Source organism: Malaclemys terrapin, chromosome 3, assembly GCF_027887155.1.
Source record: "Malaclemys terrapin pileata isolate rMalTer1 chromosome 3, rMalTer1.hap1, whole genome shotgun sequence".
Lineage (NCBI taxonomy): Eukaryota > Metazoa > Chordata > Testudines > Emydidae > Malaclemys > Malaclemys terrapin.
In genome coordinates, this window is record NC_071507.1 from 51,742,292 (window position 1) to 51,760,332 (window position 18,041).

Genomic DNA, 18,041 nt, shown 5'->3' on the forward strand with positions numbered 1-18,041 from the left:
CCCACCCCCCGAGCAAGCCCCCGGCCCCCCAGCGCCTCACCGCCCGAAGCCCCGCCCCCTCCAAGTGCCGCGCCCCCACTCCCAGCGACGTGCCGTGCCAAGCCCCTGCCCCCCCTCCGACCGACGCGCCAAGTCCCCGCCCCTCCGAACGTCATGCTGCCCAAAGCCCCACCCCCGGAGAGCCGCGCAAGCCCCCGCTCCCCCAGCGCTGTGCCGCCCGAAGCCCCGCCCCTTCCGAGTTCCGTGCCAAGCCCCCTCCCCCGCTCCAAGCACTGTGCTGCCCGAAGCCCCACCCCCCGTGTGCCGTGCAAGCCCCCGCGCCCTCGGCACCGCGCCACCCGAAGCCCCGCCCCCTCCAAACGCCGCGCCGCCTGAAGCCCCCACACCTTTCCGAGCGACACGCCATGCCAAGACCCTGCTCCCCCTTCGAGCGCCGTGCCAAGCCCCCCGAGCGCCCCGCCGCCGAACCAAAATAAATAAATAAATAAAAATCCTAGCGCCGCCTCGCTGTAAGGTGCCGCCCCAAGCACGTGCTTGGTCGCCTGGTGCATGGAGCTGGCCCTGGGTCGAGGATGGAGTGTAATGGGGCTAGGAACCAGGGATTGCGTAAATTAACAAATTAAAGCCTTATGGGAGGTACCGTCGCAGCATGGTCGAGCTGTTGAGAGATTTTCAGAAAAGAAACAGTGTAAGCACCCCACTGCTGCTTGTTAATTTACGCAATCCCTGGTTCCTAGCCCCATTATACCCCATCCTCAACCGTCGCTTCTTAATCATTCATTTACCTGAGCGACGTCTTTTCTGTTCACCTTGTCAGCTGGTGACTCCCCTAAGCCATGATCACCTTCCACCTCTAGGGGGTTGAACAATGAGAGGACGTCACACTCATCGGGGTGCCTCACAAGGGTTTTGGGGTCGGATTCCAACGTATCCATCAACGCTTGAGTCAAAGGGTCCTCCTCGGGACTGTCACTGATGTAGCGCTTTCTCCACACAAGTCCAAAGGTGCTCGGGGCTAAAACAAAGTCTGAAGTTCTCACAGGGGTGGTAAAGGAGTCCACGTTTCCTCTCAGCAGCCTTTCCACAATTTCTAAAACACGTGTCCTTGGGAAAAGACGGCCTCCTCTGCCCGGAGCTGGGACATATGGGGTAATGGTGCTGCACTCTGACTGGCAGAGGGTGTTGGGAGGAGTTCTTAGAGGGGTCACATGACCCACATCCGGACAGGTCACCCCGCCCTAGGACTCACCCTGACTGGTCAAATCTCCTCTCAGGGTGGTCCTATCGGGGTAAAACCAATACCGAGGAGGAGTTCGTAGGGGGAGGGTCACATGACACACCTTGCTGCCGGTCATGTGGACGTCTTGACCCCGAAACTAACACCCCCTGGGGCGGGACTTCCTGTGACAGGTGGGTGAGGTTTAAGGGGTCAAGGGGCAGGGTAAAGGGGTCAAGAGGCAGGGTTAGGGTTTTATTGACGGTAGGGCCCTTATACTACTCAGGTTTACAGTATTATACAGTTTTTGCCTTCTTCATGTTGCTCAGGTGATGTTTGTGTGCTCAAGGCACATCTGCCTTTGTGAGTGTTAATATTCTCCCTAGAGGTCGGAGCAACAGTTTTTGTGGGTTGCTCATTTATGCAAAGAGATCTTGAACTAGATTCCATGGGTTCAATAGCTGTTTCTGCTTGGCACTGTTGAGTATCATCTACCTGCAACACAACAAAAAATAGTCTTGTTAAGTACCAGCAGGAAGTGAGAGACGCATTCCAAGCAACCGAATACCATGAATTAGCAGACACCCGCTAAATGCAAGAATCTTCAGTGTTTATATTGATCACTTTGAAAATACAACAGTGCTGTGCAGAATGCTTTACAGCAACTACCTACTCCTCACCACGTTCAAGTTTTACAAATTGCAAGTCACATAATATAACAAGGTATAGGCAAAGCTAAGGAGTAGTACACAGTAATTCCTTGTCTAGTCTATTCTTGCTCAATCACTAATCTGCAGAACTGTATTTTGAGATATGTAATTTAAGTTTAATTACTGATATTTCATAATGAATTTGTAAATGTCCTATAGTTAATTCTGTAAATAGAATAGCACTTGAAAAAGTTGTTTTGTCCTGAAGCGTTTACACTGGCCTGCAGAGGATATCATGTCCAGATGTTCTGCTGTTCAACACTAGCTTTGTAAAACTGTTGAAAAATTTCACAATATTTATACCTTTGGGGTTATCTCAAATTCCAGTCCCCACTGCTATTACAATCATCCTTGTCTCCCCTGCACTTCCCACCAAATTCTGACATGATTTTAGCATCAATTAGTTAAAACTTAAGTAGTTATAAATGTGTGCTTCACGACAATTGAAATCCCAAATGCCACAGCTTCTGATAGTGTAGGTAATTGGTCTCAATTCTCATCCCACTTACACTGATGTGGGTCCTGTGTGAGAGATGAGCATCAGGGCTTATCCTTCTAGCACCAATACTTATCAAAATAAAAGCTGTTAAAATGTTGATGTCAAGTGGAAAAAGGGAAGACAGACCTTACAGTTCCGTAATTGTAATAGTAGCTTGAGAAATATAAGGCTAAGTCTAAAAATAAATAATTTTTACCACTGAAAGCAGAGACTGTGGAAGCATTCCTTTTTAGACCTAAGAGTTGTGGAGATAGTGTGCCACCTCTCTAATTGTTCCGTCACTCTAACAGTGTTTTTCTAGCAATGGGCAAAATCTCCGATTGTGGACATGCAGTTACCAGTGTCTGGTTGAGGCTATCACAATACAAGCATTAAGACAAAGTTCAGTACCAGAACTTCTAAAGAATGAGATCAATTTTCATTCCAGTGTCCTCAATAATTAAAAGCAAAGGAAAAAAGCAGATCAAGTTTGCATAAGGACTGAGAAACGACTTCAGGGTCTGGGCCTAAAAAATGAAAACTCTGCAAATAGAATATCTCTTTAAACAATTTGTTGAAGCATGATTGTTTTTGTAGAGATTGTTACTTAAAGAATGATTTTGTGTGTTGTTTAAATTGGCTAAGTTCACAGCAATGCAACAGCAAAAACAAAATTGTTACCAACATATATTACTGGCAAAGCTAGTAGGATCATTTATTATTAAGGTTACCTGTCTCCTCCCATTACAAGACCCTGTTTTCTGCTGCTTTACAAACTTTAATTGCTTGGGCTGAAATTTTCCATGCTGTATGTCTGCCTCATGCTCTTTTTCTTCGGGGGTGGGGGACAGAGGAAGAATTTCAGCCAAAATGGTTAAGCTATTCCCAAGAGCAAGGCTAGGGAAATCTACATTTTTCTCATATTAAAATATTCTGGCAACTTTTCTTTGAAAAGCTCCATGTGTTGGAGCAGGGACTTGTCATTTGGCAGGGAGTGGCCTTTGTGTCAGAGAATGTGCTTTTTGCCATCCCCAGGAAAACCTGCCCAAATTTGGCCAAATTAGAAGCCTTTGAAAAAAATCACAGTTCACAGACGCTCAGTAGAGAGAATTCTTAGATTTTTAGCAGCTAAAATCTCTGAAGATTTCATCCTCGCTGCGTATACTTGGATCTCGCACAGCTCTTAGTGCTAACCAAACTGCGCATGAGCTATTCCCCACAGAGTGACTGCACATGTGCCATTTCCCCCACAGCTCCTGGATATGAAAACACAGCACTGAGCCATCCTCACAGAGCAACTGATATGCTCCAACCCAGGCCTACAGGGGTCAACGCCAGAGTTTCCCTGCAACGGTTCTTCCCAGCTGCTTTGGGCCAAGCACCAGAACTGAGACAGGAACCTTTCTTTCCTGTACTCCCAATGACCCCTCCAAGCTGGTGCACATGCACGGTGGTGGAGGAAGATACTGGACTCAAATGCAGATGGGACAAAAGGCAAATGGGGGGTGGGGGCGGGAGGGCAAACTGGGACAAGGAGTATGCCAAGATTTGGACTGGAACGGGGGTGAGGGGAGGGGGCCAAGGACAGGGAGCCAGTAGGCGAGGCTAGGACTAGAAGACTATGAGAGAAGGCGGGGGTACGGGGAAAGGAATGTGTAGGAGACACTGAGAGAAGACACAGAGCTAAGAGGAGGAGGAGAAGAAAACTGGGGCTGGCTGAACAGAGAGATTGGGACAAGGAGCCTTCATTCCAGCATATCCGAACTTTTGAGTGCTTTTGTGTGTAATCCATCTATGCACGCACACACGCACCACCTGCTCTAGGCAGCCAGGTCTTTCAAGAAATAATCAAATATTTGTGATGAGCATTAAAGTGGGAAGATTTACCTCATTTCTATTTACCAAGTTAATGAGCACTTGGCATGAGATCACAGATTTGATCATACCAACAGTTTTAAGTTTACCATTATGCCCAGATCTTTGTTATATGCCACGCTTTATTGATCGTATTTACATTGATGACCTTGCCTTCACTATATTCATGGCAGATACAAAGGAGGTGTGAATAACACGGCATATCTTCAAACTCACTTGGAGAGATAAATACATTATGTGGATTGCCCATGCCCTGCACATTCAGATACATTTTTAAGATCAGTTACCTTCTGTGATTTGCTGCCACCAGCTGTCGGTTTACAGATCTCCCCAAGATTATCTGACCTGCCTTTTCGTAAAAGTTGGGAACCTGGTGACAATTTTTGGCTTTGGGCAGCAAGACGGGGACTGGTCCTTAGGTTAAAAGTTGTTCTGCACAAAATGTAAGGGTCGGTTTTCACAATAGGAATAGCAGGAAACCCTAAAAAATAAACAGCTTCTATTAACCAAGGTTGCTTAAATTACTTTTTTGTTCTAATCAATCTGATCTTGCTCATTTCAAGATGGAGATGACAACTGGTAATAATTTAAGAAAGTAAAATGGCATTTACTCACTGAATAAAATATAATGGGGGAATTATTAGGACAATCTTGCGTTCCTAGAATTTTATAGGTGAACTCAGGCAAGGGTGTGGATCTGTGCAACAGCAGCTCTACTAAAATGGCCAAAAGCGTTTTCCCCAAGAAAATGTTCTCTTTTTCCTTTAAAGGAACACTATTAACTGGAAAATCATTTCCATCTGAAAATGATGTCTCTTCTACTGTTCTAAGTGGAGCTGGCCGGAGGGCGACAATTCTGTTTTGCGACACCTTTCGAGGTTTCAAAATGTGTTTTTATTCTAGATTGGAATGAAACCATAAGCCTTTCAAATGCTTTCACAAAATGAAATTGAATCAAAAACATCAGGTTTTCAATTTGGGGGCCTTCCTCCTTGCAAGAGTCCACTTTGCACCTCAGAAACCTTCCCACCAAAAACTTTGTCTGAATCAATACATCTCCGTGAAACATTTCGGCTTTGACAATGCAGCACATTTGAATGAAAAAACATTCAGTTAAAAATGTTTAAGCAAAAATTTCCCCCCTTCCTCTCAACCAGAAGAAAAAGGTGGTTTATACTGGGAAGGGCTGGGCCTAGAATCCCTCTCTTTTTGCCAGAGGTCTTTTGCAAAGTTTTTGGAGGAGTCCCAAAGTCAACAACATGTATCTAGACTGATTTTCAAAACTACAACCCGATATTAGGATTCTGGATTTCAGAATTTTTGGCTGTTTTGCTTTTGTCATCAAATACTACAAAACTGTAAAGATGGGAAGACATCACACAGACCAAAAACCAAAACCACTAGAAATTACATACATCTACAATAAAATATACTAGCCCCCTATAGCCTCAATTGTATACTAGGGGTTTTTTTTAAAGCACATGCAGCTAAACTCAGCTCTGACAAGCAGTTGAGTTAAATGGACTTATGCAACCTATACGAGGGCTGAATCTGGCCGATGATGTCCAAGTTTTTACAATGCTTCCAAGTCACGCATATGACAACACGATTCTCTAGATAAGCATGCACGCACACACTCCCCACCAATGTGGTCTCTTCTCCTCTAAAGAAGTAACAATTACCTTTTTTCACCACCTCTGGGAGTCCGTCTAGCTCATACTCTGGCTCATGCTCATGTAGGGAGATGGCAACCTCATCAGCACCTGACCAAAGGAAAGAGTCATTACCTGTACAAACAACTTTAAGGAGACTCTGGAAAGAGGAGTTTAGAATGCAATGATCTCAATCATTCATTTCTTAATTAAGTACATAAGATGTGTGCTTGTGCAACCACAGTAAACTATACCAAATAAAACAAAACAGACATCATGTAAAGGTTACTTTACAGAAGAGATCTCTGTTGATACCATATTTACTGTCAGGGTGCCAGGTACCCCGATTCGTTGGAATCTGCCCCTGGACACACAATGCATGGGCAACATTAATTCTGGCATTTCCTAACTTTTAAGTGCTTAACATTACCACCTTACCATTATTTTAACAATTTTTGGGTATATAATTGAATATAGCTCGTCTCAGAAATATGGATCTCTTTTTATACCGCTAGTGATTCTGCTTATTGGACACTCATGAATATTTGCTAGCCTAACTTACCCTAGCTAATGGCAGACAAGTTTTAATATATTTTACACATTGTGGTGACCACTTTAAACTGTTGTCCTATTAGCTCTATACTTAGCCCCTGACAACTCTTGAAATGACTGAAGCTTGTGATCAATAAAACCCCAATGTATGTGTCTTACAAAACATTTGTTAAAGTTAATAAACTCCAGCACTTCCTGGTCCCAGAAAGCTGCAACTAGTACCAGGCTGATGATAGTTAGAAAATGGAGGAACTGTCTGAAGCATGTTTCTTCAGATGCAAGTAATGGAAATTTCCAGAGACAGGTATAAATCAGTATGGAGATAACGAGGTTAGTTCAATCAGGGAGGGTGAGGTGCTCTGCTAGCAGTTGAGGTGTGAACACCAAGGGAGGAGAAACTGCTTCTGTAGTTGGATAGCCATTCACAGTCTTTGTTTAATCCTGATCTGATGGTGTCAAATTTGCAAATGAACTGGAGCTCAGCAGTTTCTCTTTGGAGTCTGGTCCTGAAGTTTTTTTTGCTGTAAGATGGCTACCTTTACATCTGCTATTGTGTGGCCAGGGAGGTTGAAGTGTTCTCCTACAGGTTTTTGTATATTGCCATTCATGATAGCTGATTTGTGTCCATTTATCCTCTTGCGTAGTGACTGTCCAGTTTGGCCAATGTACATAGCAGAGGGGCACTGCTGGCACATGAGGGCATATATAACATTGGTGGACGTGCAGGTGAATGAGCCGGTGATGATATAGCTGATCGGGTTAGGTCCTGTGATGGTGTTGATGGTGTAGATATGTGGGCAGAGTTGGCATCGAGGTTTGTTGCATGGCTTGGTTCCTGAGTTAAAGTTGTTATTGTGCGATGCGTGGTTGCTGGTGAGAATATGCTTAAGGTTGGCTGGTTGTTTGTGGGCGAGGACTGGCCTGCCTCCCAAGGTCTGTGAAAGTGAGGGATCATTGTCCAGGATGGGTTGTAGATCACTGATGATCACTTCAACCTTCCTGGCCACACAATCGCAGGTGTAAAGGTAGCCATCTTACAGCAAAAAAACTTCAGGACCAGACTCCAAAGAGAAACTGCTGAGCTCCAGTTCATTTGCAAATTTGACACCATCAGATCAGGATTAAACAAAGACTGTGAATGGCTATCCAACTACAGAAGCAGTTTCTCCTCCCTTGGTGTTCACACCTCAACTGCTAGCAGAGCACCTCACCCTCCCTGATTGAACTAACCTCGTTATCTCCATACTGATTTATACCTGCCTCTGGAAATTTCCCTTACTTGCATCTGAAGAAGTGAGGTTCTTACCCACGAAAGCTTATGCTCCCAATACTTCTGTTAGTCTTAAAGGTGCCACAGGACCCTCTGTTGCTTTTTACAGATTCAGACTAACACGGCTACCCCTCTGATACTTGTCTGAATCATAACACTTTAAGAGTTGCTCCTCTCTCCCTGTCTACAATCCAGAAGGACACCAAAAGCTGTTTGGAAGGACATATGTATAAACTCTAAAAGATGTCAATTTCTCCATGGTGGATGCTGAACTATCAGCCATCTATATCCAGAATGTGAATTTTCTTTGTTGTGATGGCCAGCAACGGAAAGAACAGACACACTCCAACATTTTACACTCTCATGTCTCAAACAAAGCATTGTAAGAAGTTATACACACCACTCTAATGTTCTTTAAAAAATAGCCTCCCCTTCATCCTAAGGCCAGTTTTGATTTCAAAACATAGGCATTGGAAATCTCTATTCATAACATAGAAGGAGACTCTGAAATTTGAAGAGACAGATCTTGGGCCAAATTCTCAGCTGGTGTGAATGGCAGAGCTTCAGAAACTATACTGATTTACACCAGCTGAGGATCTGGCGCCTCATCTGAATCAAACGTAATAATGCATGTTTTGAAAACATATTGTATAAATAAATGCATTAAGGTTAGAAACAGGATCATGATTAAGGCTATGTTTTAGTCTCGGGTATTTTTAGAAAAGTCATGGACAGGTCACGGGCAATAAACAAAAAGTCACGGCCCCATGACCTGTTCATGACTTTTACTAAAAATACTCATGACTAAATCTTACCTACTGGGAGGGGGGACAATCCTGAAGACTGCTGGAGAGTGGGGGAGAGAGAACAGGGTGACGCTGTTGCAAGGGGGATGCCCAGGATTCCGCTGTCACTAGTCCCAGACTCCTGCTCCAGGGCAGCACCAGGGACCATGCCTAGTGCTGCCGGAGCAACGGCCAGTGCGGCTGGCTCCTGGGCTTCCCCAGCTGATGGGGTGGTCCTGGGATCAGCTGCACCAGCACTGCAAAATTCACAGAGGTCACGGAAACCGTGACTTCCTGAATGATTTGCAGCCTTATAATAACATTCTAGTATAGCATTTCCTTCTTAAACTACCCCATACTTGGCTTTTGCTCCTTTAATGGAGCACCATGTTCAGCAATTTGTTTCTGCAACATGTTTTTTCCTTCTCTAGCTGCTTACAGGATTTCATCCACGTCTTCATTTTACTGCAAGCAAATCCATTTTGCTTCTTCCGTTGAATTGAAGATTTCTGATTGTCCAACTATAAAATAAAAAATTGTTTGTTGTTGCTAATAGGAAACTTCATTCTTCTGTATAAGCATTATACTCTCACTAATGGCATCTCACCTGTCATTAAAAGTTCAGTGCAACTAAAAAACCAGACAAAAGTTATAATATGCATTTGTATAATAGATTCACTTAGTAATATACAATTGAATTATAGCAGCTTCTAATTCCAACAGAGAAACATTAAAGTCATGTTTATTGGAAAGCTACATGTGTGTAGATTTCCTTGATAGAGAAATAATAATCTAAATAGAATATTCAAAACAACCAAATGACAAAACCCAGCTGAAAAGCATGTGGTCCAGGCAGGTTTGTCCACCCTATGTGCATTGGAATGCCAAAATAAATGGATGGTGGATATCTGGCAGCCTTATAAAACACACTTCAGGATAACGTAAATATCAAGCACAGTGCTCCATTAGCTGGGCATGGAGTGAGCACTGTATCTCAGTGCCTGCTTGCCACAATATGGGCTCCACACTGTGCTACAGGATTGCTTTTTCATGTGTTTATTTCTGAAGCGAGAGCACAGAACTACAGTCCGTCATTCACCACAAATGGAAGTAGAAAAAGATTGCAGGCTAGAAAATGCAGAGGGAATTGATAAGAAGAAATTCACCTAGATGGACAGGTTTAAAAACTAAAAACGCCTATCTAAATTATTAGCAAAAATAGTGCTGTCATAAGAAGAATCACTTAATTAATAATTTAGATGGAAATTCTGCATACATCAGAACTGATATGCTCTCACAAGTTGCGTGTGACATAATGAGGTAGTAGAAGCAGTTTAAAGACAATAGGGGCACGTCTACAGTGGGAAGTTTCACAAGGTATTAATTAATGTGTTCATTAACATGGTGTTACAACATGCAGTGTAGACACTGCACTGTTATGTTTAATATCACATCAGTCAGTTATGGTTAATGTTAGGGGCAGAGTGAAAAGACATGTTTAAACACGGTCTAATTTTGAAGTACAGACCCTGGCAAGTAAGGTATTGTTTCCTTTGCACCATAAGTGCAAACTTTCAAATTTTCCTGACATTTTTATATAACATTTTAGTTTAACATCTAGTTTTAACCGGAAATGATGATCTCAAAGGAGGAAAGCATGAGAAACTAGATAGTTTATTATTATTGAGGTTTTTTTTCAAGACACTGGCTTCCAGTGCTGAGAGAGTCATGTGGGTTTGGGATTTCTTTTTTGTGTGGTTGTGTCCATGGGGTACTTCCCCCGATTGTTTACAGAAGTGAGGTAGCACGCTAATCACCCTGCTCTGGGCATCTCTCAACTAAGTAGGGGTACTGAGACAAATGCTGATTGTTGGAATAGCTTGCTAGATGGCCCCAGGTGCCTGAAAGGGTGTCTCTCTACACCCTTCCGAAGAGAATTAGTACCACTTGGGGCTTTTTACTCAGTAAAGCAGGAGCCATTTTGAACATGGGAAGGGATTTCTCCTTGATGCCTCTGTAATCCCCTGATGGTGCCGCTACATAAGGAATGGAATTCTTATGTGCCTCTGTTCTGGGCACACACTGTCTAAAGTGCTCTTTAATCCTTCAACGCTGAGCAAGCCTATGGAGAGGGGGGAGGAGACTCCAAACTCCTTTCCCTGGTAAAGCCTGGGTCCTTGACCTGATAAACGGACAGGGACAATTCCCACTCCATTGTGACCTCAAATTTGGGTCCCCTTCCCTGGTTGAAAGAGGATCCCAGGCTGAAAAGCAGAGATGAACAATTTACATTACCCTGCCACCTGAGACAGGGCTTCACAGAAGTAACACATGTCTCTGCACACCCAGATATACTCCAGGGTGGGAGGGGGGCAGTGAGTCTGATACAGAGCACTCCAGGAGACCCGCATATAGGAGAAAACCCCAGCAAACACATCCTAAGGATGGGAAGGCAAGAGACAAGATTTAAAGCCTGATGTTTATACTTCCTGCTCATTAATTATACATATTACTTCCTTACAAAGGGGACAATTCCATTTGTCTTTTTGGGAACCAGAGCATATGGAGTTTCCAAGTGTTATTCCTGAGCAGACTATGTGGGGTTCTCATCTCCTTGAGAATCCTCATGCTCCTTCTCACAATGGAGTCAGGGCTTCAAATGGGTGTGTTTATGTGCGCATGCAGGGAACTAGTGCGCTGGCCCAACAAAGCCCCATCCCCTCACACAGCAAGGGTTGGTGGCTTGTAGCAGCAAGACGTAGGTTACCCTCTAAGACCCCTAAAAAGCTGTCCACTGAACTACTTGGACTTAGCTTGATTTTGCAGGGCTTTTCTACCACTGCACTAGTGGTCAAAGGGAGTTACTGAGAAGTGCTGTGTTTGCGGATCCAGGGAACTTAGTTGAGGAGAGAGAAAGAGGAGCAAGAAGTTGAAAAGAAATCAATATAGCAGAAAAATGAACAAAAATTAATGATAAAGCAAAGTTGTTGGGAGAAACTGAACCGCCAACTTGTTCTGCTGGTGGACACAATTTCTGGTGGCCTGAGGTGAAGGATGGAGCTTAGTCCTGGAGCCTTCAGCAACAACACTGGTCCACCTCCCAGTTCTACAGGTGAGAGGAATCAACTCTTTGTTTCAAATGAGGAGAAAAGCTGGGCCACGGAACAGACAAAACCTGCACATTTTATCATGTTTTCAGGTGTCCCGCTAAAGACCTCCTGTATCTTTGATAGCCAGAAGTTTATAAGATAACAGATTTAATGAGATTTCCATGCTACTAATGGAGAAGTTATAGCAAATGTTATATTAGAATAGAGACTAGATATTAAAAAGGACACAAATAAATATTTTGGCTCTTAAAAGCTTAAGTATGAAATGCCTTATTAAACTATATGAAAAACTTATGTTTGTTTCTAGTAAGTCTACTTTTTCTTCTTCTAAAGCCTTGTTAATGTCCTTAAGGGTTCCATTTTCAAGTTGTAACTCCTGGACTGAATCCTGGAGCAATTTATTGTTGCTTCTTAAATGCTGAAGCTCGGCTTCTTGTGCTTCCAGTTCTATTTTCTGAGACAAACTCTTATCTATAGTAATAAAAAAAATTAAGTGGTTAATTTGTGAAAGCAAACTATATCAAATATGCAATATTAGCTTTTATGGGTAACACTATTGTCATAACTATAAAGGGAAGGGTAACAGCTGTCCTGTGTACAGTACTATAAAATCCCTCCTGGCCAGAGACTCCAAAATCCTTTTCCCTGTAAAGGGTTAAGAAGCTCAGGTAACCTGGCTGGCATCTGACCTAAAGGACCAATAAGGGGACAAGATACTTTCAAATCTTGGGGGAGGGAAGGCTTTTGTTTGTGTTCTTTGTTTGGGAGTGTGTTCGTTCTCGGGACTGAGAGGGACCAGTCATCAATCCAGGTTCTCCACATCTTTCTAAACAAGTCTCTCCTATTTCAAACTTGTAAGTAAATAGCCAGGCAAGGCGTGTTAGTTTTCCTTTGTTTTCTCAACTTGTAAATGTACCTTTTACTAAAGTGTTTATCTTTGTTTGCTGTACTTTGAACCTAAGACTAGAGGGGAGTCCTCTGAGCTCTTTAAGTTTGATTACCCTGTAAGGTTAATTTCCATACTGACTTTACAGAGATGATTTTTACTTTTTTTCTTTAATTAAAAGCCTTCTTTTTAAGAACCTGATTGATTTTTCCTTGTTTTTAAGATCCAAGGGGTTTGGATCTTGATTCACCAGGAGTTGGTGGGAGGAAGGAGGGGGGATGGTTAATTTCTCCTTGTTTTAGATCCCAAGGGGATTAGATCTGTACTCACCAGGGAATTGGTGAAAGGTTTCTCAGGGATTCCCAGGAAGGGAATCTAATTGGGAAATGGTGGCAGCGGAACCAGAGCTAAGCTGGTAGTTAAGCTTAGAAGTTTTCATGCAGGCCCCTACATTTGTACCCTAAAGTTCAAAGTGGGGATCCAGCCTTGACAACTATAAACTGGCAATATTGACAATTTTCAATTTTTCACCTATCAATAAATTTTCTTAGTATTTCAGAATATAATTACGTATGTGTGCTAAAACTGCCTTTATTCCCAAACCATGACATTGTATAGCATTGCCAGAATTCAGTTTTGCAGAAAGAACATACTGCTAGTCAAATCTAGGGTTACCATTCGTCCGGATTTACCCGGACATGTCCTCCTTTTGTGTGCTAAAAATAGCGTCCGGGGGGAATTTGTAAAGCACTCACAATGTCCGGGATTAGCAGAGCGAGCGGCTGGGAGGGCTGCAGGGAAGTCCCGGGCTGGACTCAGGAGCAGCTGTAGAGGAGCCGGATCCGCCCTGCATTCTGAGCCGGCAGCTCCCTTGCAGCCCAGTCCAGCAGCACTGTGCAGGGCCAGACCGGGTTTTGTTGTGCAGGGCCAGACCGGGTTTTGTTGTGCTGGGGAGCTCAGCCACGTGTCCGGCTCGGCTGCACAGAGCCCAACACTCTGTTCTGAGCAGCAGGGTAAGGGGGACCGGGGGCAGGAAGGTTCTGGAGGTGGCAGTCAAGAAACGGGGGGGGCTTTTTGGGGGGAGTGGAGAAAGTTTTGGGCAGTCAGGGTACAGGTAGGGGGTGGGGTTCTGGAGGGCAGTTAGGAGCAGGGGTCCCAGGAGGGGGCAGTCAGGGGACAAGGAGCAGGGGGGGGTGTTTGGGAGTTCTGGGGGGGGCTGTCAGGTGGCAGGGGTGGGGAGATGGATCGGAGCAGTCAGGGGACAGGGAGCAGAGGGGTTTAGATGGGTTGGGAGTTCTGGGGAGGGGGTGGGGAGTGGTTGGATGGGGCGTGGGAGTCCCAGGGGTCTGTCTGGGGGTGGGGGTGTGGATAAGGGTTGGGGCAGTCAGGAGACAAGAGGCAGGGAGGCTTAGATAGGGAGTGGAGTCCTGGGGGGCAGTTAGGGGCAGGGGTCCCAGGAGGGGGCAGTCAGGGGACAAGGAGCAGGGGGGGAGTGTTTGGGAGTTCTGGGGGGGCCTGTCAGGTGGCAGGGGTGGGGAGATGGATCGGAGCAGTCAGGGGACAGGGAGCAGAGGGGTTTAGATGGGTTGGGAGTTCGGGGGGGGGCTGTCAGGGGGTGGGGAGTGGTTGGATGGGGCGTGGGAGTCCCAGGGGTCTGTCTGGGGGTGGGGGTGTGGATAAGGGTTGGGGCAGTCAGGGGACAAGAGGCAGGGAGGCTTAGATAGGGAGTGGAGTCCTGGGGGGCAGTTAGGGGCAGGGGTCCCAGGAGGGGGCAGTCAGGGGACAAGGAACGGGGGGAGGGTTGGGGGTTCTGGGGGGGCGGGAAGTGGGAGGGGCAGGGGCGGGGCTAGGGCGGGGCTCCTCCCGTCCTCTTTTTTTCTTGCTGAAATATGGTAACCCTAGTCAAATCGCTCTATGGTTCACAATTGTAACTCTGTTTCTACAGCCCATCTTCACTGAGGTTTGATGGCTTGTACTCTGAAACTCATGGTTGACAGGTAACAGTATCAATGGCTAGATAAAGAATTTTGGTGCCCTATTTGTCCATTTTCCTGTCTTCAAAATCCAGAATATATAAAAATGATCAAGGTGTTTGATGGACTGATGTATGGAGTAAAATTAAGAGAGACAGACAATACAAGAGATTTCCTGTATTGCAAAGAGAATTCTATTGAATAACACCAACTTACCATATAAAACAAGACTACGCATTCCCTTCCTACAGGACAAGGAAAATTCAATGTCTCCAAGACCCAGAACTTGGTGAGAAAGAGAGGCACAGAGAGGGGAAGGGAAATGATAGCAATCAAGAGATATTTGAACTATGTCAACACATAGGATGGAGAAGGATTATTTAGGGTGGTGATTCAAAGGGGAGTGTAGCGGGGCGGTTGCCCGCTCTAGCCCTGAAGGGATTGGAACAACCCTGCAGAGGGCTGTGGCTGGGGAAAGCAGCAAGCCTGGGCTGATTGGGGAGGCAGCTACAGCTGGGCCACGCCCCCATCAGGCCACAGCTGGCCCTTATAAAAGGGCTGTGAGCCAAACATTCAGTCAATCTTCCTCTAGCTCTGAAGGGAGAGGGACCTAGCTGTTGGGGAAGCTAAGGGTACTGGAGTGAAGCAGGGCTAGGGAAAGGCCAGAGGAGCTGGGGAGCTCCAGGCTGACAACTCCCCAGGCTGCAGGGCCTTGTCCAAGGCCCAGAGAGGTACTGAGTTGTAGGGAAAGGCAGCAGGTCCAAAGTCCCCTGCCAATGATGAGTGGCCATTACAGACTGCAGCCGGCCCTAGTGAAACAGGGCTAGATGGTGACTGGCAGTAGCCACCGAGGCAAGGTGGAGGATAGGGGGTGGGGATTCCCCTGGGTGGGAATCTCTAGATAGTGGATTACTGCTGGGGGCAGGACCCTGACAGGGGAAGACACCAGGGTCCGGGAGGGACACGGGGGCTAATGTCGAGCAGGATGGTGACCATCAGAGGATGCTCTGGCTAGAAATGAGCTAAGTCCCTGGATGACCAGAAGGAGGCGCTGCAGGGGTGAGTCCCACTCCATTACAAGGGGGAAAAGGTGTAACTAGAGAGGATAATCAGAGACTTCTTAGAGAGGAAGAACTGTCTGGGGGTTAAGGGTGACAGCCTAGGACTCTGGGCACCCACATTCAGTTATGTTTCAATTAGGACAAGTTATTGTTGATTGCAGTGAAGAGCTACAGCACAAACATCTTCTGACTTATTTTTTTGTTCATAATTATTCCCTCCAGAAAACTGAGAGAATGCTCCCATTTGACACCTTAAGAACCACAGATAAAAGATAGCGAAAGCAAGAAAATTGACTTAGAAGGCATTACATTTTCTTAGCTAGCCGAAAGTGCTGCCACTTGCCAAGAAGAAGATCAAAACGCAAAGCAGTTATTTGGATGGCCTCATGGATTGGAGAGTGCAGAAATACTGATTAAAATGGGAGCAGGACTAGGTCCATAAATTTAATTTTGAAATCTCATTAAGTGAGGTTAGACTTCTACAGCGATAAGTGGGAGCAGTCTCCTTCTTTACAATGGCTAGTTAGCAGAATTACCTGTTCTCTTAAACCTCAGTCTGCAAAATGCATTTTCCCAACCAGATAGACAAATGTAGGGAAAAGTCAAATTAGGGCTCGGCGGGTAACATTTCATCACGTTTTAGCTTGATGGAGTCCATATACAAGCTAAAGGATAATAGTTTGAGGTATATTTGTTTGCTTGGGATTTTAAAACACAGGAGCACATTGTAGTATTTAATTTGCTGACCATATAGTTTTGTTTGGGACATATTTATTCCTCCTTTTTAATTTCTTTAAAACGATATAATTTTATGAGTTAGTATATTTGTATAAAGACGTTCCATCTCAGTTCGCAAAGAGAATTGCGTGTATTAGCTGAAAGTTAATTTAACAATATCACACAGTGGGAACTTATTATTTCTTGGGGATGCTTCAAATCACCATTTATAATGAAGTTTACAGATCTCCCACACTGAAGTAATAGTTTGTAACGGGATTTAAATGGGTAGAAATGTGTCACTCACTTTTCATCTCTTCAGCATCCTTCTGGGTCTCTTTTAGAAGGTGTTGGGCTATTTTAAGTGCTTCTTCCAGCTGATGGATTTTTTCTGATTTTTCATCAGACTGGGAGCAAAGAAGGTTTTTTTCCTTCTTCATTTCCTACAACAAAACATTAGTTACAAAACAGTCGATTAAGTCAATAAACTGAGAGTAGTGTGATGTGGCATACTACCCCTCTGAGTCCCATGAAGACTCCGGAAAGTTGGGCCTTGGTTTCTAAGCACTTACATGACTTAGGAACACAAACTGCACTCTTGGCAATCCTCAGAGGGCAGACAATCCTTTTGGGACATCTCCCAGCTGGCACAGATCACAGCAGTACTTAGCTGGCTCAGGATATGGAACCAGGGAGCTGCAACCAGTTCCCTGTTGCCTGCCCATAGCAGATCTTGACACAGGATAGAAGTCACCCAAAGAACATGAATAAAACCGTTGCTGCTTCTAATTATTTTCCTTTTGTTTCACAACCTCCTAGTCCAAAATATCCAACTGTTATATCGAGAAACACACACACACACACACACACACACACACACACACACACTATCATCAATCATTCTAAAATACACAGTTGTCAAGAGACAAAATTTTTAGACAATGCTGATGTATGACAAATGTCTCAAAGCTGCAGGAATTCTGAGCTTCCTGTGTTCAAAATACCAATGAAATTCAAGGGGTTTAAATGGCTGAAAGGCCCGCCCCTCTTGCTGTGACTCAGCACAAGTGGCTCTGATTAAGAAGCATTCAGCAAACATCTGGAACCAACAACCTAACATAGCTGCAAAAAAATCCCATGCTCTGATGCTGGACTTTCACAAAACCATTTACAAGACATGCATTCTCCCACCTTCATGTACATCCCATCCCATCATTTGCAATTACAATTTGGCCTCAATCACATAGGCTATCATTAACTCTTCCTTGAATAATCGAAATCCAATGTATTTAGATTCGAATGCATCTGCCCTGAAAAATCTGCAACTGTTACAGAACACAGCAGCACACCTCCTCAGTAATACAGGTTCACTTGAGTACATCAGTCCTATGTTTCACTCACTCCGCTGATTCCCCAACAGAACACTCAATCAAATCTGTCTTTATTTTTGAAGTTATAAAGAACATGGGCCCAAAATACCATCTTACTCTCTCAGACTTCAGTAGCTGTGTTCCTCGGGAACAACTGTCTACACATCAGAAGTAAAACTAGCATATGCAGGAGACAGGGCTTTTTCAGGAGCTGGCCCAATACTATGAAATTCACTCCTGCAAAAGCTTAGAATGACAACTAACATCACCATTTTTCATATTTACACTCTCCCCCACCCCACCCCCCCACACACACTCTTTACCTTCTGGGACAATGGCTTTCAACCTCTTTTCCATTTGCGGACCCTAGAAAATTTCAAATGGAG

At 44.6% G+C, this 18,041-nt stretch overlaps 1 protein-coding gene across 1 annotated transcript; it reads right to left on the reverse strand.

The window, feature by feature from the left end:
- Window positions 1-1,504: 1,504 nt before the first annotated feature.
- LOC128834233 (centromere protein F-like) lies at window positions 1,505-16,725 on the reverse strand. The gene is made up of 6 exons (XM_054022850.1): window positions 16,593-16,725; window positions 11,965-12,119; window positions 8,978-9,059; window positions 5,962-6,042; window positions 4,567-4,760; window positions 1,505-1,711 (listed from the first exon to the last, which is right to left on the reverse strand). The coding sequence occupies exons 1-6, from the start codon at window positions 16,723-16,725 to the stop codon at window positions 1,505-1,507; spliced, it is 852 nt and encodes a 283-aa protein (XP_053878825.1).
- Window positions 16,726-18,041: the final 1,316 nt, after the last annotated feature.

Bases quoted from the DNA above. Each gene is read 5' to 3' on its own strand.
- LOC128834233 (XM_054022850.1), bottom strand. From the start codon at position 16,725: ATGAAGAAGGAAAAAAACCTTCTTTGCTCCCAGTCTGATGAAAAATCA. The intron at 9,060-11,964 runs GTAGACTTACTA...TTTATTTTATAG, and splicing joins AGGCTTTAGAAGAAGAAAAA to TTGGACAATCAGAAATCTTC. The intron at 4,761-5,961 runs GTAATTGTTACT...TTTATTTTTTAG, and splicing joins CCCAGAGGTGGTGAAAAAAG to GGTTTCCTGCTATTCCTATT.